At 39.3% G+C, this 25,436-nt stretch overlaps 2 protein-coding genes across 2 annotated transcripts; one reads left to right on the top strand and one right to left on the bottom strand.

The window, feature by feature from the left end:
• Positions 1 to 643: 643 nt before the first annotated feature.
• On the top strand, positions 644 to 1,645 carry LOC132842820 (uncharacterized). The gene is made up of 2 exons (XM_060865708.1): positions 644 to 868; positions 1,001 to 1,645. Exons 1-2 carry the CDS (start codon positions 794 to 796, stop codon positions 1,643 to 1,645), a joined length of 720 nt encoding a protein of 239 aa, XP_060721691.1. The 5' UTR covers positions 644 to 793.
• Positions 1,646 to 4,626: 2,981 nt separating this feature from the next.
• On the bottom strand, positions 4,627 to 6,840 carry LOC132856680 (ubiquitin-conjugating enzyme E2 W-like). The gene is made up of 5 exons (XM_060886379.1): positions 6,826 to 6,840; positions 5,457 to 5,548; positions 5,212 to 5,314; positions 4,967 to 5,122; positions 4,627 to 4,683 (listed from the first exon to the last, which is right to left on the bottom strand). Exons 1-5 carry the CDS (start codon positions 6,838 to 6,840, stop codon positions 4,627 to 4,629), a joined length of 423 nt encoding a protein of 140 aa, XP_060742362.1.
• Positions 6,841 to 25,436: the final 18,596 nt, after the last annotated feature.

The raw sequence follows: 25,436 nt of genomic DNA, 5'->3' as shown, positions 1-25,436 counted from the left end.
GCTGATTCCAGTCTGGCTTAGACTCAGTGGCAGGGGTTATTTTTTTCTATTACTATAAAAAGAGGACTTTGAGGAGTGATGTTTTTGGAAACAGAAACAGAAAAAGACAAACACTGTAATGTTTGGACGTGGAAGAGGAAGAGCAAGGGGCCCAGGGAGAAGACCAGCTCCAGTGAGAGATGCAGGGCCAGGGAGAGGTGCAGTAAGAGATGCAGTAGGAGGTGCAGTGAGAGGTGCAGTGAGAGGTGCAGTGAGAGGTGCAGGAACAGGAGCAGGCCCAAGGAGAGGGCAAGGTAGAGGTGTAAGAATGCGTGGTGGTGGCATTCCAAGGGCTGCAAGAACAGTAGTCAGTGATGAAATTCGTGCCACTATCATTGACCATGTAATCAACCACGGTCTCTCACTAAGAGAGGCTGGTGAAAGAGTGCAACCCAATTTGAGGCGGTCAACGGTTGCCGCCATTATTCACATCTTTCAACAAACCAACAGGTAAGTATTGCATTTTACATGGATTGTTTCTATTCTCACTTGACATGTCAATAAGGTCATACAGTAATGCATATGTTGATTTTTTTCCCATCTAAAGAATGCAACGTCTTCCACCCTCTGGGGGAAGAGGAAAGCTCCTCAATAATGATCAAGAGCTTGCCATTGTAGAAATGGTTGTTGCAAAAATGCAATAAAACTGCATGAAATTAAAACTAGAATTGTGGAGGACCATGAGATATTTGGCAATATAGAAAGCATCAGCCTCACAACCATTACACGTACATTGTCCAAACACAGAGTGCGGATGAAGCAGCTCTACACTGTTCCCTTTGAGAGGAACAGTGAGAGAGTCAAGGAGCTACGACGACAATATGTCCAGGTATAGTGTATATTCAATTCAATGTCCAGTTCTATAAGCTTTGCACTTTGCAAGTAGGTAACCTACACAGTAATAGGTTACAATACAGTATGGTATACAGTAATGACATGATATACATAAACTTTGTTTCAGAGAGTTATGGAATTGAAGGCCAACCAGGCCCCTCATGAATTCATTTACATAGATGAGGCAGGATTCAATTTATCCAAAAGGCGTCGACGTGGACGAAATATAATTGGAAAAAGGGCCACAGTTGATGTGCCAGGACAGAGAGGGGCAAACATTACCATGTGTGCAGCAATGGCAAATGCAGGATTACTCCTTCACAGATGTCAGGTTGGACCCTATAATACCGAGCGCCTCCTTGCCTTTCTCAATGATCTCCACCAGCGCCTGGTGCCAGAGCAGGATCAGGAGGGTGAAAACATGAGGACCTTTGTAATTACCTGGGACAATGTTGCTTTCCATCATTCGCAAGCAATAACAGCATGGTTTGAAGTCCACCCAAGACTGGTAAGTCTCTTCCTTCCACCCTATTCACCTTTCCTCAACCAGTTCTTTTCTGCATGGAGGTGGAAGGTTTATGACCATCAGCCACATGACCAGATGTCCCTCCTTGAAGCCATGGATGCTGGCTGCAGGGACATCACAGTTCAAGATTGGCAAGGGTGGATCCGACATACCAAGCGGTTTTATCCCAGGTGCATCGCCTTGGATGATATCAGATGTGATGTTGACGAAAACATGTGGCCGAACCATGAAGATCGCAGGGATTAGATACATTAATTTTGTGCTATTTTTAGTTCCCCCCTTCTTATCTGGGCTTTTTGCTGTTTTGTTTTTTGTTTTTCAGAATGCTCTTATATATATTTTGTTCACTGTAAGCAATACTGTAAAACTTTTTCTGTTCTATTATATTGTGTTTCTACTGTACCTCCTTTAGTAAACAGTAAAGAAAAAAATAACTGTGGACATACAGTTCCCAACTAAGAAGTTTTGTGTAAAAGGTGGATTGCATGTTACCTGAAACATAAAAGTCTATGCAGTTTTTCTAATGTCAACAATAGCCAGTATTTTGAAACCTGGTGTACTTTGATTGACTGCATATACCTTGTGAAGTGAAAACAAGTGTTATTGTTTGACAGAATAATTTCATTTTGAGTCAGATTTCCAGTGTTTCGGTAAAGTTAGTGTGTGCAGAGAAAGATGTGTTCTGTTTTGAAATGGAGAGTTAGTATATATTTAACAAAATGTGTTTTTGAGAGGAAAATTATCAATTTGGCCAATTGTGTTCTGTAGGTATAAGTCTGTGTTAAGAGTTTAGAAAAATTATCTTAAGTATAGGTAAGCGCTTGTTAGCGATTGAAAAAAACTGTAAGCATGAAATTAACTGTTTAACCAATTGTGTGTTTTAGGTGTGTTGGTGCGTTAAGAGTTTAGGAAACTTGTTAAAGGTATTGAAAAATCTGTCATAGCCATTGTAAAAAACTGTAATTAGCTGTGGAATTGCAGCTACACTTTTACACACTGATCCACCCAACCCCCCCACACACACAAACACACATATACACACACAGTCATGTGCACACACACATACACACACAAACACACACATACACATAGGTGGTGATGTCTGGATCTTTAGGTGATGGTGATGTCTGGATCTTTAGGTGATGGTGATGTCTGGATCTTTAGGTGATGGTGATGTCTGGATCTTTAGGTGATGGTGATGTCTGGATCTTTAGGTGATGGTGATGTCTGGATCTTTAGGTGATGGTGATGTCTGGATCTTTACGTGATGATGTTCATCTTATAATAATAATAAATAATAATAAACAAAGTGTCAGACCAAATTATAAAGCATTCACCTGTTACACCTCAAAAGCCTCAATCAGAACTTAATAGAAGTTTACTTTACTCTATACTTTAAAATGTTAACAGATTGCTGAACAGTAACAGTGCTGTTTATGTGATCTGCAAAATTGTGTAGAATTTCAATTATATGTTATAATGTATAGCTCCCTACATTAGATGAGGCCAACTCTGCGAGAATCCTGAAGAAAACATCCTACAGATCTACCAGCTCCAGTTGGATGCTGTGATACTAAGAGGAGATCTGAATTCCATGTGATCCTTACACCAATACAACATTTGTCTGACTATATTTGGAATCACACCATCTAGTGTCACCCATATGAGGATGAGGTTCCCCTTTGAGTCTGGTTCCTCTCAAGGTTTCTTCCTTTACCAATCTAAGGGAGTTTTTCCTTGCCACTGCTGCCTGAGTCACCTCAGACTTGCTCATTGGGGATAAACACATATACATACACACATACACACACACTGCGAACTATATATATTTTGAATTTTGAACTTTTATTATATTAATTCTCTATATTACTCCTTATGCTTATCTTCTGTTCTATGTTTACGTTCTGTAAAGCTGCTTTGAGACAATGTCCATTGTAAAAAGCGCTATACAAATAAACCTGAATTGAATTGAATACATTACCCACCATGCCTTTCAGCCATGTGCCAATATTGGTGCACTGGGGTTTGTCTCTTAAGTCAGCTCTTGCTACAGAGAGTGATTCTCTGTGAAATCAGAGCTACACACAACGGTAAATTCTGCAAACCAGAAATTTCACGTGGTTCAGGGTTTAGTTTTACTGTCAATTCTACGCTCCAGGTTCGATGGTCAACAACAACGACTTTCAGATACAAATAAAGCTTTAAAAAGCTGGAGGTGGAGCCTAATGGGGGCGGAGTCATAATAAAGTAAATAAATTAATTAAATTCACACAAAACAGAGACACAAAAACTCTTAGCTGATCGAGTGCATACAGAAAAAGAAGGTTTATTATTTATAAAAAATGGTTTTGCAAAAGCAAGTCTTACATTTATCTACTCATCTAAAATAAATGTTTTATTCTGTTATATAATTGACATGCCTGGACTGACTGCCTTTACACAAAGACTTAATCATTGCACAAAACATCAACTTGGAAAGAAAGAAGTAGAAAAAAATAAATAAAACAAAACAACTGCTTGTCTGCTGATACGGTGCCAGTGCCAGTCCTGGTGGTGGGGCTTATTCAGAACCTGTGAATAATGAGAATGACAATGAGACACTCAACTAAACACGAGGACCAAAGAAGTGAGAGCTTGTGGGTGATGATGTGAGGAAGTCGAGCTGTTTGCTGCTTTGTTATTGTAACAAACGGCTAAAAGAAAGTTGCAGAATTACTGGTCCAAGGACCAAACTGTACAGAAGCCATATTGTTAATCCTAATGCGCAGTTACAGGTTCAGAATAAATAAGTAATCATGATGCACTGCAGATGAACGGCGCTCGGTAAACTAATCCCTAACCGATCCCAGAACCAGCACCGGCTCCACTGGGTCAGAGGAAAAGAGGTAAAAATTGATCCAGCGCTAATCCCACCATCTATAAACCCTCTAAGCACACGCATCATCCGTGTTTCTCAATGAGCACACGTGGAGTTTTACATTCCTTTAGTCAGATCAGGTTTTTTTTAGCTTGCTGAAGTGTAACGCCCCAAAATCACTGTTTCTCTAAAGAGGTCCACTCATTGCCGTAGGACAGAAAACTGCCAGTGTACTGTGTGTGAGCCTGTTTATAACTGCTAAAAGTCCCCGTGCTACTAACACGTGTCATCTGTAAGGAGACATAAACAACAGCACGCTGGGTTACTGTACAAAAAGGAAATAACAGCTGTGAACAGATCACTCACCGTGCTACCAACACCACCACCACCACTTTGTCTTCTTTGGGGATTTATCAGGAGGACGACGCTACAGAGAGAAGAGCAGAACTCAGAAACACAACAAGAACACAACAAAAAACAACCACCATTTCAACCACCTTTTTGTGTTATTTCGGTCAAATAAAAACAGATCTTTAAGTTACTACTAGAGGACACATTATAAACTCTGGAGACTCGAGTTCATCCCATTCCTGACCAGACCAGTTTCTACTAGTTATATGCACCAGGAGAACACCGGTCGAGCCTAACAAGCTGCAGCAGTGGTGGCTTTTAGACTGTTCAATTCAGGTTTATATCAATGTGAGACTGACCTTCACGCTCGCGATGCATAGCATGCTGATAATGCTAAAGCACCAGGACCGGACAGTCAGAGCTGGAATCCAGTGCTCTGTTAAATTGGACAGACGGATGTGTCCGTTGCTGTCGACGTACGAATGGATCGGAATGTTCTTGCCGGTAAACATGACCTGTATGACATTGAGGACAGAAGTCAAGATGGAGGGCACATGAAGAAGTGATCAAAAACAGTGTGTGCACTGACACTTTTGAGGTTCACCTGAGGAGGTTCATACGGGTATCGGCTGCTAAACGTAAAGAGAAGCTGGAACTTCTGGCCCTCGTACATTGTTAATGGAGCGCCCTCCAAATCTATAAGCCACCTGGACACAAGATGCAAGTGAGAAACTGCCAATAACGAATAAACACACTCATCAATGCTCTGTGTGTAAGAAACCACTGTATCCATAACAGTGAAAACCTTTCTGTATAAATCGTAAAATAAAACCAGAAACAAGCTCCTACTCTGTGATTGTATTCTGAACTCTTCTTTTTTTCAGAGTCATTCCTGGAGGTGGATCTTTCTGCAAAGCCAACCATTCCTTCTGCAACCGTCTCTAGAAACAGAAACAATAAATATAGAAACAATAAATATAGAAACAATAAATATAGCTGAGTGCACAATTATGTACAACCCACCCCTTGGTACTAGCTGTAAGGAAGAAAAACACCGTGTTATACACTGTGTTCAGTCTTATTTAAACACTTTCTTAGGTTATTTACAGAACTAAGATTTATACATCAAAAAGTAATAAAATTCGTTCACACAAATGAGTAAAAAAAAAAGATTGAATATCGAACAAAACACAAAACATTTCTACAACTAAAAAGGTGCTTCCCAGTTCATTCTTTAGATGATTTGCTAGCATTTCTAAAACAAAACAAAACAAAAGCACCCTCATGATTAGTCTCACCATGGATAAATATTCTATTCATATATATTCTATTCTATATATAATATTATATTCTATTCTATATATAAAAAATTCACATTTTTCTCCACCCTCAAAACTGTGGAGATGATAGTGGACTTTAGGGAAAACCCCTCAACACCCCCAGCAGAGGATGTACTTTCTTTTACATCAATTAAGGAAGTTTGGTCTGCCACAGGAGCTGTTGATGGTGTTCTACACTGCAGTCATAGAATCTGTAGATTCTATGACATAGAAACAGGACAGGAACAGACCGCAAAGCACAGTAACAACAGCAGAAATAATAACTGATGCCCCCCCTGCCCACCCCCCAGGACTTGTACGACACAAGAACCAGAAACCGGGCAGTAAAAATCACCACTGCCCCTTTACACCCTGAACACACCCTCTTTCAGCTCCTCCTTTCTCTCAGGTGCTACAGAACTTTGTTTACTAAAACTGTCAGACACAGGAATAGTTTCTTTCCCCAGACAATCACCCTGATTAACACCTCACCATAATTATATTCACTGCTTCATATCTATAAGTGCTGCATTATCAGGACTGTCAGTCATCACATCATCTGTATATATTACACACTACTGCTGCTGTATATTGTACTAAAGTATAATATTACACAATATTGTTATTTACACTCTCACACTTTATGTACATAACTGATCTGTTATATATTCTGTATTAAATATGACTATAGAATATGACAGATCAGTTATGTACATAAAGTACATGGTAGTGTAAATAACAATATTGTGTAATATTATACTTATTATACAATATACAGCAGCAGTAGTGTGTGTAACTTATACGGATGATGTGATGACTGACAGTTCTGAATTGTAATGAACATCTCCTTATAACCGTTTGAATTAACTTGATTTGTTTACTATAGTTCTGCTACTCACCTGCATACACGCCATGTTGGAACTCCCTAAGTTCTAGACGCGTTATTTTTCTACCTACGTCTGTATGTGCACAAGTCCCACCTCCTGCTGCCTATAGGCTAATTTTAGTTCTATCCTGATACCAGATTGGCTATTTATAGTCATACAGAATCAGAATCAGAATCAGAATCAGGATCAGAATCAGGTTTATTGGCCAAGTGAGTCGACACACACAAGGAATTTGGTTCCAGATGTTTGTGACTCTCAAAAGTACAGACATAAATAACACTATACTATACAATACACACATAAATAACACTATACTATACAATACACACATAAATAACACTATACTATACAATACAGACATAAATAACACTATACTATACAATACAGACATAAATAACACTATACTATACAATACACACATAAATAACACTATACTATACAATACACACATAAATAACACTATACTATACAATACACACATAAATAACACTATACTATACAATACACACATAAATAACACTATACTATACAATACAGACATAAATAACACTATACTATACAATACAGACATAAATAACACTATACTATACAATACACACATAAATAACACTATACTATACAATACACACATAAATAACACTATACTATACAATACAGACATAAATACACTATACTATACAATACACACATAAATAACACTATACTATACAATACACACATAAATAACACTATACTATACAATACACACATAAATAACACTATACTATACAATACACACATAAATAACACTATACTATACAATACACACATAAATAACACTATACTATACAATACACACATAAATAACACTATACTATACAATACACACATAAATAACACTATACTATACAATACACACATGAAGCAGGAGAACACAGAAAAATCGGTGGACAACATAAGAAGCAGAGTACAACAGCTAAGATTAAACCGTACTAGTGAGCGTAGTAATAATGTGAGGCTTTGTTAATTTATCAAAGCCTTATACAGTGTGATGGAGTTACCTTACACAATTTTACTCATATCTGCAGTCCATTTCAATTAAACATTCAACTGTTTCATAATCAGAGTACAACTGCGTTTTTGGAGATGTGAATTAACTATTTGGATTGTAATTGTGATGTTTCAGCGGAGCGGTGAGTGTGTAATTGTGCACTACTTACGCATTCAGGCGGTCTGCAATACTTTGCCACGCTTTTTCTCTTTGCTTTATCACTGTGGCGGTGTTGCCTTTCTTCGTAATTATGTCTTTTACCTCCTTGTATGCCTCCATGAGGATTTGTGCCTCCGACGGGGAAAAGTACGCCGCTCTAGTTGCCATGGTGAATCAGTGAAGCTGTAATCGGTGGCAGGTCTCTTTAGTGAGCCGTGAGCGCGCACATATCCAGGATTGGTTTCACCTGGCTTGATGAATCCGTGTCTGCTCATCCTGACTTGGTCTTTGTGCAACCAATTAAACCTGGACGCACTTGTTTTGGATTCATTGAGCTCAGCTCAGTCATTTATCCTGGATGTCTTAATTCTACTTTTGTGTAACAGGCCCCAGGTGGAATAATGTGGTGTTTATAAACTCCATCAGTTTTGTAATATCAGGAAACTGTATGTGTAAGTGTAACTGGTGTAAAAAACAAACTCATTGATTTAACCTGACCCTTGGCTATTTCCTTCTGTATCTATATTATTATTATTATTATTATTATTATTATTATTATTATTATTATTATTAATGGTGCTTGCAAAGCAACATTATTACTATTGTGCCGAACAAAACTTCGGCGCGTAACTTGTCCCGCAGGTTTTGTCCTAGACCCATGAATCACGTGTCAAATTCGACCGGCTCATTGAGGAGAGATGTGCTATGACTTCTATATAAGCGATCCGAGTACCGGGTCTCAAAGTGGCCTTTTTTCCCATAGACTCCCATTATAAACATTGGAGGTTTATAACTCGGCCAGCTTTCGAACGATCTACACCAAACTCGACCAGCTCCTTTAGGGTGATACTCTGAACAAACTTTTAAATTGGTGTACCGACTGGCCTTCCGGTTGTGCCACAGCCCCGCCCCCAAAATATGCTAAATCAAAAAACTTTTTACAACATGGACATGTGACATATCAAAACACTCAGAACAACGAGGGGAACTTCCTCACGTGTATTTTGATGACGTCACGTGACGTCACGTGAAAATAAATAATTAGCACAACATGGACATGTGACATATCAAAACACTCAGAACAATGAGGAAAACTTCCTCAAGAGTATTCAGATGACGTCATATGCTCGTCTCGACTAGCCTCCGGGATTTGCCACGTGCAAGCACCATTCACATTTTCTTCAGGAAATGTACGTTCTAGTTATTATTATTTGAGATTGGTTTATTAATGTTTTATATCTTCCTACTTTTTGCAAAAAGAATGGTTTAGTGAACTCCACAACATTTTGTTCCTATATTATTGTTCACTAGAATATAACTTTAAAAGTAGCGGGACTTTTCTTTGGGAATTTGTTTGAGGAGGGAATGTTATCGGTGCGACACTTCTACGGGGTTTCCTCTTGTACCTCATGCGGTCGCCTCAGTATATGTTGCGTGTGAGGCCGATGATGACGCGCGTGTTTTCCGGCTCCTCCCCTCATTACACTGCTGAGGTAATATTTCTTCTCTGAAACGTGTTTTTGTAGCTGAGAGAATGTGTTTAACGTGAAAACAGTTGATTGTGTTAATTATGTTAAAAATGTATCGTTTAATGTGTTTTTTTGTTTATTTAAACGAGATATATGGTGATGCTAACTGATTAGCATTATATGTACTAGTGTGGACCAGACTTAAGTAAAGTTGGTCACATGTTCACAGGTTGGAGTTTCCCGAGTCAATAACTCCTGAGTTAAACACTGTTACTACACAAATAACACCTCTTTTCTACCGTAGTAATGTAGAGACGCAGCTACAACACAATTCTCCTCAAAATATTCAGCTTTCCTCCGCGGTGGACAAAATACACAAGTCTCTATGTGCAGACGGCTGAGAGACAGATTCCAAGGGACCGTCTGTAAAGTGCAGAACCTGAAAAGCGGTCTTTTAAAAGTCAGTCAAATGTATATTGTTCATAATGAAAACAATAAAAATAATCAATAAGCAAGGTTATTAAAAATGAGTGTTGTAGTGTAACTATTGTAACTAAGTGTTGTAGTTATTGACTGTTTTTGTAGTATTCGCTTTTCAGGTTCTGCACTTTACAGACGGTCCCTTGGAATCTGTCTCTCAGCCGTCTGCACATAGAGACTTGTGTATTTTGTCCACCGCGGAGGAAAGCTGAATATTTTGAGGAGAATTGTGTTGTAGCTGCGTCTCTACATTACTACGGTAGAAAAGAGGTGTTATTTGTGTAGTAACAGTGTTTAACTCAGGAGTTATTGACTCGGGAAACTCCAACCTGTGAACATGTGACCAACTTTACTTAAGTCTGGTCCAGTGATGGAGAAGATGACGCTGTTTATTTCCTTTTCTTACAGGTATGTTGTTTAATGAGTTGTGTTTCAGAAAGAAAAGAGATTTAGCTCACTGATAATTGATCTATATTAAACAGAGTGTTATAGGAGAAATAATTAAATGTAATCTGTTATGCTGTCTGTGACGCACGTGGTGCGGCCTGCACGTGGTGCGGTGCTGAATATACTGTATATATCCTGTTTTATTCCATTTTGATATGTAATGTGTGGAAATATGGGTTATGCATATATTATGATTATTATTATTATTATTATTATAAATACAGTATAATGTTTTTAACATATAAATACTCAAATTTATGCATATGTTAATATAATATAGATAATAATGTGATATATAAGAAAATAAGAGGTTTATATAAGTAATATACTTTATTTACATTTATATCATCTATTTCTATTATTGTATAATATCAGTCTATTAGTCTATTTTTGCTCCTCCCCTCATTATACTGTGTGTACCAGTGAGGGAGAAGCTGACGCTCTGTGTCTCAACTGTTTATTTCTTTTTTACAGTTTTGTGTGTGTGAGAGTGCCCGGGTCAGACACGTTACAGCTACCAATCGGAAGGTTGTGAGTTCGATTCCCACGTCTACCAAGCTGCCACTGCTGGGCCCCTGAGCAAGGCCCTTAACCCTCAACTGCTCAGTTGTATAAACATGAGATAAAATGTAAGTCTCTCTGGATAAGAGTGTCTGCTGAATGCTGGAAATGTAAATACTGTAGTTTCACTTTGCTTTTTGTTCTTTTTCTTGTCCAGTAAGATGCAGTCCATCGTCACTGTGTTAATATCTGTGTGATGTTTTTCAGGGCAGGCAGCTGCGGAGCCTCCATGGATCTGCTGTCCACACTGGAGCTGGAGGAATTTTTCTGGTAGGAACTACCAGTTTTCTTCATTGAGAATATGAGGATTCAGACCTACGGAAGCTCTAATAGGCCACAGATTATTCTGTTTTATCTTTCTAGTTTTGTCGTGATAACGACTTAATTTTCTCAAGATTTCTGCATAAGAACATGTTGTAGAGGCAGCAAAAGTGCAATAACAGCATCAGGGATAATCACATTCACTTTAAATTTGATCAGGGACTCGTGTGGTTGACGACTTCCACATAAGTGTCTGACACGTAGGAAGGAAGCTGTGATGTCTGTATCTTTATCATCAAAGACAACAAAGCGACTGTTGTTTATGTCGAGATAACGAGAAAATAGTCATTGTCAATGAAAATTTATAATAATGCATGGCCTCTTAGGACGTCCGTATATATACCAAACTGGTGTATTCATTCTGTTCTGCCCTTTATCTTAACATCCTTATGATCCTTGTCGAGAGAGAGTGTACTAGTGTGGACTCGACCCTAAACTAGTGTCGTTCCTGAATAAAGCAACGTTTTAGTGAACACACAGACAGACTGTCATGATTAATCTCAGCTTGTTTACGCTGTGACTTACTGTGAGACGAGGGATAATGAGGGATAATCTTACCGTAGTAAAATTCGAGATTGTAGCAGTGAAATTGGAGCAGAGTTTTAGCTGTGGTAGGAAATTTAACAGTGAAAAGCTGATCGGTCCTATACGCTCACTACACAAGTTGCGTTAGGCCCCGCCTCCCCCTGCCTCGTTTTACAGTGCGTGTTAATATTTACTGTGTAGATGACCATATGAAGCGGAGCTATACATCTGACCATGAAAAGAGAAAAAAGAAACAAAATGAGAGTGAAATGTGAGAACAGCAGTCAGGTAAACTTTTGTTGTCTTCAAGTTTGATGTCAGCAAGAGTAAATAACAGTAAAGTTAAGTTGATGTGATTCTGTCTCTAGTCTCTATCTGACTAGCTACATTAGCTGTACAGTGCTGACAGCGCATCTCTTGGTCTGTCTGTCTGTCACACAACAATTTATTGTGTGAACATTCGTGTGAATAAACGCCCAAGGGCAATGGTGTTTATAAACGGTGTTAATAAACGGGAGCTCGGTAACCGCACCGCGCGTGAACATACGCTCAAAATCACCAAATCCAAAGCTGTGTTCTATTTCTTTATATATATATATAATTGCATCGCGGGGTGTGTGTGTACATGACTTTGAGTGTGTGTGTGTTTCCTTGTACTGCTAAATTAAAAACAACACATTTCAGACACATTACTGTTGAACACAAAGAAAATGATAAAATTCACTGAAGTGTACGGCTCAACTACTGGGTCATGTCATGTTGCAGAACGTTCTTGCTTGAAGGTTTTTCCCCACCTCTCTCTCTCTCTCTCTCTCTCTCTCTCTCTCTCTCGCCCTTTCTCACGTTTGATCACTGTTCACACCTGCTTGCTTAATTTAGCCTCAATGTGTCTTGTTTCCATGTGTAATAATGTTAATGCAGTTCTATTAAACTAGAATTAAATGATTACATTCCATTTGGAATTGCCTGATGACAAACAGGGCATCTTCTAAACTGTGGAGAAATTCTAGTTTAAAAACACCTTTGACACTTTTTCATTGTAACTTTGAACAGATGTTTTAAACTCATGGTATCTTAAGTATGTAACTTGGTGATCCAGCATTAATGTATTCAATGTTAGAGATTTAAGCACTTATGTACGTTGCTCTGGATAAGGGTGTCTGTCACATGCTGTAAATGCAAACACACACACACACACACAGTTACACATCTCTACCTCGTGTCCTTATTTTAAAACTGAAATGTTAACAAATGATTATACAATAATCTAAAATGAAGATTTTATTCTACGTCTTTCCAACAAGTTTCAACATCATCTGTTCCCAGCATCATTAAATACAATAACATTGCCTGGATGCAAATCGGGCATCTTCTAAACTGTGGAGAAACACACACACACACACACACAGTTACACACACACACTCACACACAGTTACACATCTCTACCTCATGTCCTTATGGCTTCATTTTAATAGATATTTACAGTTAAAAATGTCTCGTCTTGTTTCCTGATACTTTTTATAATATTTATAGAGAACATTGTGCCAAGGCTGAGCCACCTGACAGTGCAGTGATGGCTTATGTCACCATGTTCAATGTTATTTTCCTCCAAAAATACAACAGATTGTCTGATTTAATTCTCTCGCTCGGATGAAGTTAACTGTTTTAGTCACAGCATCAAAACATGGTTCATTTTTAACACCGTCTTACATAACATAATATAATACAACGAAAAAATGTCCATTTCTGCACAGGGATCGTTTCTGTCACTTTATCCTGCATTCTCTTTAAAAGTCCAACATTTTTCCCCGTCAGATTTGGACAAGCGTCTGCTGTCACCCCTGCCAGCTTGTCCCATTTCAGTCCTAACGTGTCCAAACATGCATTTATCTCTGTGAACAAGTCATTACCAGTGGTTGTCCCTTTCATTGACTGCATGGCTGCCAACTCCTCCGTGATCTGAAAGTATGCAGTTATCCCACGTAAGAAGACGAGTAGCTGCGCGGTGTCACATACGTCGCAGCTCTCGTCCAAAGCCAGAGTAAAAGTGTCAGTCGGCCGCTCTGTTCTTCAGCTGAAGCTCCGAGTTTCCAGCGATGTCCTCAACCCGCCTGGTTACAGTGCGTCAGGAGAGTGACGCGTTCTGTTAGGAGTGGAGTAACTGCCATATCACGTTTCACGTGCTGTGAAAATAGCGGAGAGAGAAACTTGGGTCCGTGCCAGTCACTGCAAATGGGTACCGGTGCCAGGCCAGGAATAAAAGTTAACCTACCGTTAACAATGAAAAATGAACTCCTGAGACCATCTGCATTTCTGTCCAGTTTAGTGAGGGTCTGGGTGACCCGCACTCACCAAACAGCCTAGACTGGTAGTGTTCCTAAGCCTCGGTGAGGTGGGACGAGTGCGAATGGGCAGTGCCTGCACTCTGAGCACCGATATACGTCAAGGAGGGTGAAGGTTCACTTAAAGTTTAGTTCTGTCTACATGAATCACCAAGTGACGTCCTGAATATCCTGTTACTGAGACACAGAGAAGAAAATCACCCCGGTGCAGGTTGTTCGGACCTTCTAAGCCGTGTAGCGTGTGGAAACCCGTTTCACAGAGAAGAGACTAGAGCACACGTCTGTTGGAGACCGAGACATGGACTTTACACCTGATCCGATTCAAACTGACTATATTCTGGCATTGACAAATGTAGATGGATAAATTAGCTTTGTTTAGTTTTATTCGTCTTTTAGTTAATGAATGTCATTGGACTACTGGAACATTAGACAGTCCAATACATCAAACTCATAAACTCTTGATTGATTTTGCTTCGATTAACTAGAAACCGTTAAAGAAATTTTCTCCAGAACGTCTGGTGATTATTTATTTGGGATCGGCAGGAGAAAAGGACTATTCACTTCACTTCTGTAGCTTAATATCATTATCAGTGTGCCTTTAAACTGTAAACACTGAATTTCAAGCTAATTTACTATGAAAAATGTGGTGGATCAGCCGTAACAAAAATATCCTCTGGAAGATTACATGGAGGTGAGGATGGATAGAAAGGAGTGGGGAGTGCTGAAGTCTACCAGCAGACTAAAGCACAATAAGGAGAAAGGGAAGTGATGTAGGAGATGATGAGTTACCTGTGAGAACCACTGCAGTATGTAAGATGTGTGGTATACATGATAGCATGTGAGCACCGTCTCCTGCCCTGTAAAATCATCCCAACAGATGATGCAACTTCCGACTGCGGCACAAGGGGGAAGAAAAGGCAAGCGATGTAGCAGTTAATGAGGTTGGAAATCAAGATCTTGTGTTGGCTGAGGTCAGAGAGAAAATATTTAATCAAGTCAACCGGCCCTTAAACGCTGTTAGAAAGGATATCCGGTGTCTCTATCTGGCTGATATCAGCAGAAAATCCTGGATCAGATATCAGACAGAAAGGAAAAAACAAATCTGATCTGTTTACTCTTCTTTCTGCACTTTTTTTTATTGATAAGGTCACTTCCACTAGAGCTCTTATTTCACCTTCTGCTTATGATCCCTCGATCCCTGTCCTCTGTTCTGCTGTTTTTGACAGGTTTGAGCTTGTGACCTTGTCTGTGTTACAGGAGAGTTCCTACTGTGTTCCTACTGTAGGGCCGTCTGTTCTTGCAGTTGTTAATAGCAGTCTGTCTTCAGGTGTGGTTCCTAAAAATTTTAAACATGCAGAAGTGCAACCTCTGATTAAAAAACCTGGTCTGGATCCTGTAGATCGTGCAAATTTTCGGCTTATCTCCAAACTACCTTTTTTTTCTTTTCCCCAAAAATTCTTGAAAACGTAGTCTGTAGTCAATTAATGGCCTTTTTGAAAGCCCACAATATTCTTGAAATTTTCCAGTCTGGTTTTAAAACTTTACACAGCACAGAATCTGCTCTTTTAAAAGTTTTTAATGAGATATTTTTAGCTACTGACTGGTGTTATTCTTGTCCTTCTTGATTTAACCATCATATTTTCCCTGGGTCTTTTTGACCCGGCTGGAAGATTTTAATGTGTCATAACTTGGGTTTTCTTCCACATATTTGCCTGAAATTTTGCAGGATTGTTCCAAATTATGAACTTTGCAAGCAAAATTAATTTTGTCTATTTTCATTGAACTGTGTGTTCAGAACAATATGTAAAAGCTGTTTTGGAACAGCTTGGGTCATTTTGACCCGGCCACATTTGACCCCCCCCCCCCCCACGCACAAACACACGCACACTAATTGGGCATTGCATTTCATTAGGCCTTTTCATCAGAAAATGAAAAAAAAAGCCAAACATTTGTAAATATTTCACACTTTTGATATGCCTTCGCCTAGCAGAGGGCAAAATATGATCTACCGAAATGATGCCACACACACACACCCACAAACAAACACTGTTCCAAGCATTGGGCATTGTAATTCAGTTGGCCTCCAGACAAAACAAAAGCTACACATTTTGTAAACATTTCGCACACACACACATTGGGCATTGCATTTCATTAGGCCTCCAGAAAAAAAAGCTACACATGTGTAAATATTTTTCACTTTTGATATACTTTTGCCTAGCAGATTGCAAAATATGATCTACCGAAATGATTCTACACACACACACACAAGCATTGGGCATGGCATTTCATTAGGCCTCCAGAAACAAAAGCTACTCATGTGTAAATATTTCACACTTGTTAGATGCATTTGTCCAACTGGGGGCAAAATCTGATCTACCAACAAGCTTTATACACACACACACACACACACACAAGCATTGGGCATTGCAATTCATTGGGCCTCCAAAAAAACAAAAGCAATCATTTGTAAATATTTCTCACTTGTTGTATACATTTGTCCAGCTGGGGACAATATCTTCTCTTCTTCTTCTACCAACAATCTTTACACACACACACACACACGTTGTGTTTTCATATTCAAATCATATTTGTTTCCTCTCTTATTTATGAATTTAGTTCCATCAGTCAGCTTTGGCCTGGAGATATGCTGAGTAATGTTTGACATGTATCAGTCAGTGGTTATCCAAAATAATAGTTAATAATTTCTGCTTATTTTACTCAAAACATGGCAAAATGTCATAAGGTTTATCGTTCATAAATTAAGTATAATAAAAAAACAGGGAGGTAAACAAAGTTTTATTCACATGAAATTATGGCATGTTTTTGAGTGTGTGTGTGTGTAGCCTGTTGTTGGTTGATCAGATGACATCAGGTGGGCAAAATATACATTACAAGTGTAAAATAGATATTACACACAGAATGGTGCTAATTGTAGAATTTTTGATTTATAAGCATTCAAGTCAATTTGGCCTGTAAAAAAAACAGGTTTTATTATTTGCTGACATTAAAAATGGTCAAAATGGTTTCAAAACAATCTCCTGTCCTTGATGTATACCAGTCTGTAATTGTGCATTAACTTTTGTGCCTCTGAAGTGAAAATAATTCAAAATTTCTTCTTTAATTTTTTTAGTAAAAAAAAAAGGCATTTTTCTATACAAATAAGGTTTATTATACCGAATATAATTTTTTTTGCAAAATGATTAAGCTCAGCTTGTTTACACTGTGACTTACTGAGAGACCACAGATAATAACGGATAAATAAGTGCAGAGCAGATAACTGGTTGCTTGGACCAAACTTGTAGCAGTTTTTGAAATAGAACGATCAATCAGCCAATCGATCCTATACGTCCACTATGCAAGTTGAGTAAGGCCCCGCCTCCCCCTGCCTCATTTTACAGCGTGTTAATGTATGTTAATTTAGGGTGTGGGTGTTTTTGTGGGATTATTCAGTGAGAATAATCCAGTCTGTTCTGGGCTTGAACAAGGGCATTGAAATGTGGCTGAATGTCTGAGGTGGTTATGTGAAGGACAGCTGAGACGTGATCATCAGTGATGGAGGATCTGTGTTTGGATCTGTCGAACTTCATCACTGTTCTATGTTCTAACATGGTGGAGTACTTGTGGAGGTGATCGGCTGATCTTTTGGCTTTGGCAAACATTTCAGTGAAACCTGAAAGACGAAGCAGTGTTTTTTTTTTTTTTTTGTTTTTGTTTTTTTTAAGTTTATGACTTTATGGTTTTATCAAACTTTAGTGCATTTGTGTCTGTACATTGTGTATGTGCCATTGGACCCGTCATTCACGTTGTGTAGGTCACGTTGTGTAGCTGTTGTTAGTAATGTTATCATTTTTTGCCAGTTTTCAGGTACTTTTATAGTTTTATGCAAAATGTTTTGATCCCATTGGGGGGAAAAAACATTTAATTGTATTTAAACAGTGTGAATTGAGTCTGTCCTAAATTGACGGTCGATCGGGTTACAGCAAACAAGAATATTAAGGATATAAATAAATAATTTCAACAAAAATAACTTTCATTAAAATTTATTAAAAACTGATTTTTTTACAATATCATTACAAAGATTTATATGAAATATAAATAAATATAATTAAATATAAATAAATATAAATGATTTAAAACTTGTAGCCTGTGGAGAAACAGTTACACACAGTTAAATATTTAATAAATAATTTCAACAAAAATAACATTTTGTTAAAATTTATTTCATAAAAACAATTATATTTATTACATTTCAATTTACACTGCCATTTTCCACAAACTCGTAACACACAGGGCAGGTTTGTTGCTGTGGAGAAACACACACACAGTTAAATATTTAATAAATAATTTCAACAAAAATAACGTTAAAATTTATTTCATAAACAATTATTATATTTATTACATTTCAAGATTGAAACCCGTTTTGTATGACTTGGTCACAAGTTGGGCAGATTCCCCTCTGTGGAGAAACAAACACACAGTTACACACAGTTAAATATTTAATAAATAATTTCAACAAAAATAACATTTGTTAAAATTTATTTCATAAAAACAATTATATTTATTACATTTTACTGTAAACCATTTGGAATGATTTCCATGAGACACACCCCACAGGTTAGTTGCTGTGGAGAAACAAACACACACACACACACAGTTACACATCTCTACCTCGTGTCCTTATTTTAAAACTGAAATGTTAACAAATGATTATACAATAATCTAAAATGAAGATTTTATTCTACGTCTTTCCAACAAGTTTCAACATCAACATCATCTGTTCCCAGCATCATTAAATACAATAACATGCTTTTATAAACGACTTAGAAATTGGGTTTGTACAGCTGTGGTGCTCTGTGTGCTTTGGGTGGGTGGGTGGGGGTGTGGTGTGTGTGTGTGTGAAGTTCTACTGAAGCAACAAGGAATTAGTGTTGAAATCTAACTGGTTATATGCAATTAAATGTTATTTTTGGTAATATCTTTATTATTAATAATATTTACTTATTACTACAAAAGAAAATAAAAAACAGATAAATGCAATTTACCTTTAAAAGATTTTTTAAATATTATTACAGTAAAACAAGAAATTACAAAAAATTACCTGAATAAATAATTTCGACAAAAATAACATTTAATTTATTTCATGAAAATTGATTATTTACATTTTATTACAGAACAACCTGGGGGGTTTAGGTGGTGTTTCCTAAAGTCCACTATCATCTCCACAGTTTTGAGGGTGGAGAAAAATGTGAATTTTTTTTTACCCACATTAGAATATTTATCCATGGTGAGACTAATCATGAGGGTGCTTTTGTTTTGTTTTGTTTTAGAAATGCTAGCAAATCATTTAAAGAATGAACTGGGAAGCACCTTTTTAGTTGTAGAAATGTTTTGTTTTGTTCGATATTCAATCTTTTTTTTACTCATTTGTGTGAACGAATTTTATTCCTTTTTGATGTATAAAGATTAGTTCTGTAAATAACCTAAGAAAGTGTTTAAATAAGACTGAACACATTGTATAACACTCATTAATAAGGAGACTGGAAAATTAATTACCTGAGCAGCTTGAAGTGGTTCACAAACTTTTAAGAGCTGCACATTAGACTGAGGATCAGTGTTGTATAAAGTATTAGAAAGCAATACTTGAGTAAAAGTACAAGTATCGTACTAGAAAAATACTTTGGTAGAAGTGAAAGTCACCTTTTAGAATATTACTCAAGTAAAAGTCTTAAAGTATCTGATATTTAATGTACTTAAGTATCAAAAGTCATTTTCTGATATTTAATGTACTTAAGTATTTGAAGTAAAAGTAAAAAGTAAAATTTCAGTCATTTTCGGTGGACATAAGAGCAGGGGTGGTTCTAGAGTTTCATCTTTAGGGGGTTTTAGCCCTCAGTGAGAATTTAAAACAAGAAGAGTTCTTCCTCTGATTCCTTCTGAATCTTCCTCTATCTCCCTCTTCCTCGATGTGTTTGAGACCGCATCATTGTCAGCTGGACTCTGTGTGTTTGTGCTTCTTTCTTCTTTTCCTGCTCCTGCTTGTGTTGTGCGAGCAGTTTCTCTGCATGTAGAGCATGTCGTTCGATGAGGCTCAGTTTTCCAGTGTCCCATGTGATGCATAGGTTTTTCACCTTGTCAGCTATTTCTGGAATCAGTCCATTCATGAAACTGTTTCTCAAGTGCGCCTCGTACGCTGTCACTGCCCCCTCACTCGTATCAGGTGGGGGAGTGAGGCCGCTGTGCGCGTTGTGTATGTCAGTGAGGCGATGGAGATATTTTCGCCGTCCTCCTGTTTGCAAAGCGCAATCTTTGTCATATCCATCTTTGCTGGGAAAGCCTCACTACATGCTTCATGTAATTCCATTATGAAATTAGAGTATGTCGCATTCCTCGAGTTTGCGTGATCTGGATGCCTCATGCACAGATTCTCATCCGGCCATACATACTTGATTTGTGTTATGTCAGCTGCTCGTTTTCTTCCCAGCAGGCGCCTCAGTTCAAGTGAGGTGGGACGAAATTCCTTGCAAAAACGTTCCAACTCCACACCGAACTTTTTCCCCCCGACTTCTCTTGGGTCAGGGAGGCGCTCATGAGCATGTTCAATGTCCTTTAGTGTCCAGGGATGATGTACTAGCATGGGGTCTCCATCTGGTCCAGCTACTTCTACCATGGGCATTGTTGCTCCTTGACCTCTGAAATCGAAGCCTTTTCTTCAACTGGTCCAGGATCAGCATTCTGCTTCTCCCTCTGACGTGTGCGATCCGCGATCGGCGGGGAGGGTGTAGGGGGTGGACACTTCGTTTCTGGTTCCGTGTGGGCTGGCTCCGGTTGGGGGTGTGTTCCTGAATCCGTGAACACCCGTGTCGACACAGCCGCTACCAGACGTGGTCGAGGAGGCGGTCCATCCAGGTCAGGATAATCTGAAAAAGACTTAAGACACTGGAGACTTTGTGAGCTCCTTAATGTACTTTGTGTATTTTGTAAATACTGTTTAGATAATCTCCTTGGGGCAGATTGTGATTTTCTCAACCTTTTCTCTGCTTCTGATCTCCACATCTGAGCTGTCCAATTTACTTCTACCCTCTTTCTCTTCTTTTTTCTGGCATTATCTTTTTCAATTTGGATCAGGTTACCTCTCAGCAAGTCTAACTGTTTCAGGCTAAAACTGCCGCCGTCTGGGAAGCCACACTCCGTCACTCACCACATTAGTTGTGACACAGAATCAGGACCATAATTAGTTTTCATAAAATTCACATTAGGTCCAGTGATACACACTATGTTTGTACTGAGTTTGCTCTTAGATTTACTGTTGCCCATGACTATCTTAGTTTATTGTTAACAGTCTCTGCGTCAGAAAGCCTGCGTCAGAAAGCTATGTGTGTGTTCTTTATCTTTTGTTGTGTGCCTTTTCTCTTTTCCCCCTAACCTGCTTTGCTCTCCGGAGAGTCTACGCCGAGCTCGTCAGCTCTTAGCGGCGGGTTTTCTGAAAACCTCGCAAACAAGACACCTTTAGCACCTAATCCCAGATTAGTGCCGTGCTTTACTTTTTATTTCTAGGCCTTGCACTAGGTGCCTATCCAGGTCTAAATCCTGTCTTTACAGCCCTTTCTACACAGCCCTTTCTATTCAACACTAATAAATTTAAATAGGGTTCTCTGGGGAAAAAAAAAAACCTTTATAACCTTACAATTAAAATAAAATAAATCACCTTCCATGTGTCCAATTACTTTTGATTCCGGTGTTGAGGCGGCTCACGGTGAACTCCCGAGTCCTCTCACGCTCATGGCCAATTTTGCGGTTCGAGGTGAAGTTAACAGCCTTCAAGGCTCGAGCGCTACAAGCCTTCCGGCTAATCCCCGAAGTCGACTCTCAAGCGCGGAATCCTGCTCGACAACGCCAAATTGTTGTGGAAGTTTTGAGGTTAGAGAGATTTAAAGAATAAAGTATAACACTGGTACAGGGTTTTTCCTACATTTTTCCCTTTTGGCGGGTGCCAAAGCCTTATTTGATGTATAATTGGGTTTTGTGAGTGATCCTAAAGGTCAGAAGACCGAATCCATGTTTCATGTGGTGCATTTGGAGAATATTTTTGCTGAATTACCGCTGGGTGTGAATTGCAGTCAAAAAAAGTTGCCTTATCTTCTCTTACAACTTGTGACAAACATTCCGCACATTCAGCTGACATTAAATAAACGCAAAAAAAACCCCAATCTATCCAGTTATGAAGTGTTTTGTGTGTGTGTGTGTGTGTTGACAAATCTTTCACGATGTCCTAACAGCCAGTATTCCCACACAACACGTCCGCTAAAGTCCGATTCGCGACCTAATGACTCCTTTGAGCCGATTCATTAAAATGAATGGTTAAAGCAGTTGGTCTGCGTCAGTGTCTGAATCGGTGTATAACAAATCATTACTTCTTAGAAGAACATACACATGTGAAATGAGAAAGTAAGTGTGCTTACCGCATTTAGAAAGAGTGTTTAGTAAAATTTAGCCTTAATAATCCACAGTACTGTATCTATAGGCCTATGACAATGTGTAGTAAATTACCTATAAAATCATTTAGTTCAAAGTTAGACTGGAGTGAGATGAAACTAGATCAAAGCACAAAGCAAGCTGTTGCTAGCTAGCTGCTAATTTTATTACATTTTATCTTCTTCTTTCGGCTTTTCCCTTCAGGGGTCGCCACAGCGAATCATCTCTCTCCACCTATCCCTATCTTCTGCATCCTCAACACTTGCACCCACTAGCTTCAAATCCTCATTAATTACATCCATATACCTCTTCTTTGGCCTTCCTCTTTGCCTCCTGCCTGGCAGCTCCATGTCCAACATTCTCCTACCAATATACTCACTCTCCCTCCTCTGAACATGTCCAAACCATCTTAATCTTGCCTCCCTAACTTTGTCCCCCAGACGTCCAACATGGGCTGTCCCTCTGATGTACTCGTTCCTAATCCTGTCCAATCTTGTCACTCCCAAAGAGAACCTCAACATCTTCAGCTCAGCTACCTCAAGCTCTGACTCCTGTCTCTTCTTCAGTGACACTGTCTCTAAACCATACAGCATGGCCGGTCTCACCACTGTCCTGTACACCTTCCCCTTGATTCTTGCTGATATTTTCCTATCACACAGAACTCCTGACACCTTTCTCCACCCACTCCAACCTGCCTGCACTCGCTTCTTTACTTCTTTCCCACTCTCTCCATTACTCTGGACTGTTGACCCCAAGTACTTAAACTCCTGTACCTTCTTCACCTCTTCACCCTGTAACCTTACTGTTCCACTTCCCTCCCTTTCATTCACACACATGTACTCAGTCTTACTACGACTGACTTTCATTCCTCTTCTCTCCAGTGCAAACCTCCACCTCTCCAGGTTTTCCTCCACCTGCTCCCTGCTCTCACTACAGATCACAATGTCATCTGCAAACATCATCGTCCAAGGAGACTCCTGTCTGACCTCCTCTGACAACTGGTCCATCACTATAGCAAACAGGAAGGGGCTCAGAGCCGATCCTTGATGCAGTCCCACCTCCACTGTGAACTCCCCTGTCTGACCTACAGCACACCTCACCACTGTCCTGCTCCTCTCATACATGTCCTGCACCACTCTGACATACTTCTCTGCTACTCCTGACTTCCTCATACAGTACCACAGCTCTTCTCTTGGCACCCTGTCATACGCTTTCTCTAAGTCTACAAACACACAGTGCAACTCCCTCTGACCATCCCTATACTTTTCCATCAACATTCTCAGAGCAAAAATTGCATCTGTTGTGCTCTTTCTCGGCATGAATCCATACTGCTGCTCACAAATTTCCACCACCTTCCTTAACCTAGCTTCCACTACTCTTTCCCACAACTTCATTGTATGGCTCATCAACTTAATCCCCCTATAGTTGCTGCAACTCTGCACGTCACCCTTATTCTTAAAGATCGGCACTAACACACTCCTTCTCCATTCCTCAGGCATCCTCTCACTTTCTAAAACCCTGTTGAACAAACTAGTTAAAAATTCCACTGCTGCCTCTCCTAGACACTTCCAGACCTCTACCGGGATGTCGTCAGGACCAACTGCCTTTCCACTTTTCATCCTCTTCAAAGCCTTCCTGACTTCATCCTTTCTAATCTTATCTACTTCCTGTTCCACAGAGTTCACCCCTTCTACTCTTTTTTCCCTCTGATTTTCCTCATTCATCAGCTCCTCAACGTATTCCTTCCATCTCCTCTGTACACTCTCCTCACTTGTGAGCACCCTTCCATCTCTATCCTTAATAATTCTAACTTGCTGTACATCCTTCCCATCTCGATCCCTCTGTCTAGCTAACCTGTACAAGTCCTTCTCTCCTTCTCTAGTGTCTAACCTAGTGTACAACTCGTCATATGCCTTCTGCTTGGCCTTAGACACTTCCCTCTTCACTCTGCACTGTAACTCCTTGTATTCCTGTCTATTCTCTTCAGTTCTGTCCATATCCCACTTCTTCTTGGCTAATCTCTTCCTCTGGATACTATCCTGAACTTCCTCATTCCACCACCAAGTCTCCTTATCTTCTTTCCTCCTTCCAGATGACACACCCAGCACCTTTCTCCCTGTCTCCCTGATCACTTCTGCTGTAGTTTCCCAGTCATCTGGCAGCACTACCTGACCACCCAGAGCCTGCCTCAACGTCTGTCTAAATTCCTCACAACATTCCTCCTTTTTCAGCTTCCACCACTTAGTTTTCTTCTCTATCTTTGACCTCTTCCTCTTACAGACCATCAGAATCATCCTACACACCACCATCCTATGCTGTCTGGCTACACTCTCCCACTACCACTTTACAGTCACTAATTTCTTTCAGATTGCCTCTTCTACAAAGGATGTAGTCTACCTGTGTTCTCCTACCTCCACTCTTGTAAGTCACTCTATGTTCCTCCCTCTTCTGAAAATAAGTGTTAACCACAGCCATGTCCATCCTCTTAGCAAAGTCTACTACCATCTGTCCTTCAAGGGTCCTTTCCTTAACTCCAAACCTGCCCATCACCTCCTCATCAAATGTGTTCCCCTCACCAACATGTCCATTAAAATCCGCTCCTATCACCACTCTCTCACCCTTGGGAATACTCTCAATCACCTCATCGAATTCACACCAGAATCTCTCTTTCTCCTCTAACTCACAACCTACCTGCGGGGCATAACCACTAACAACATTCAACATCACCCCTTCAATCTCTAACTTCAGACTCATCACCCTGTCTGACACTCTCTTCACCTCCAGAACATTCCTCACAAACTCCTCCTTCAGGACCA

Source organism: Tachysurus vachellii, chromosome 1 (genome assembly GCF_030014155.1).
Source record: "Tachysurus vachellii isolate PV-2020 chromosome 1, HZAU_Pvac_v1, whole genome shotgun sequence".
Taxonomy (NCBI): domain Eukaryota; kingdom Metazoa; phylum Chordata; class Actinopteri; order Siluriformes; family Bagridae; genus Tachysurus; species Tachysurus vachellii.
This window is presented reverse-complemented; position numbering and strand designations above follow the sequence as displayed.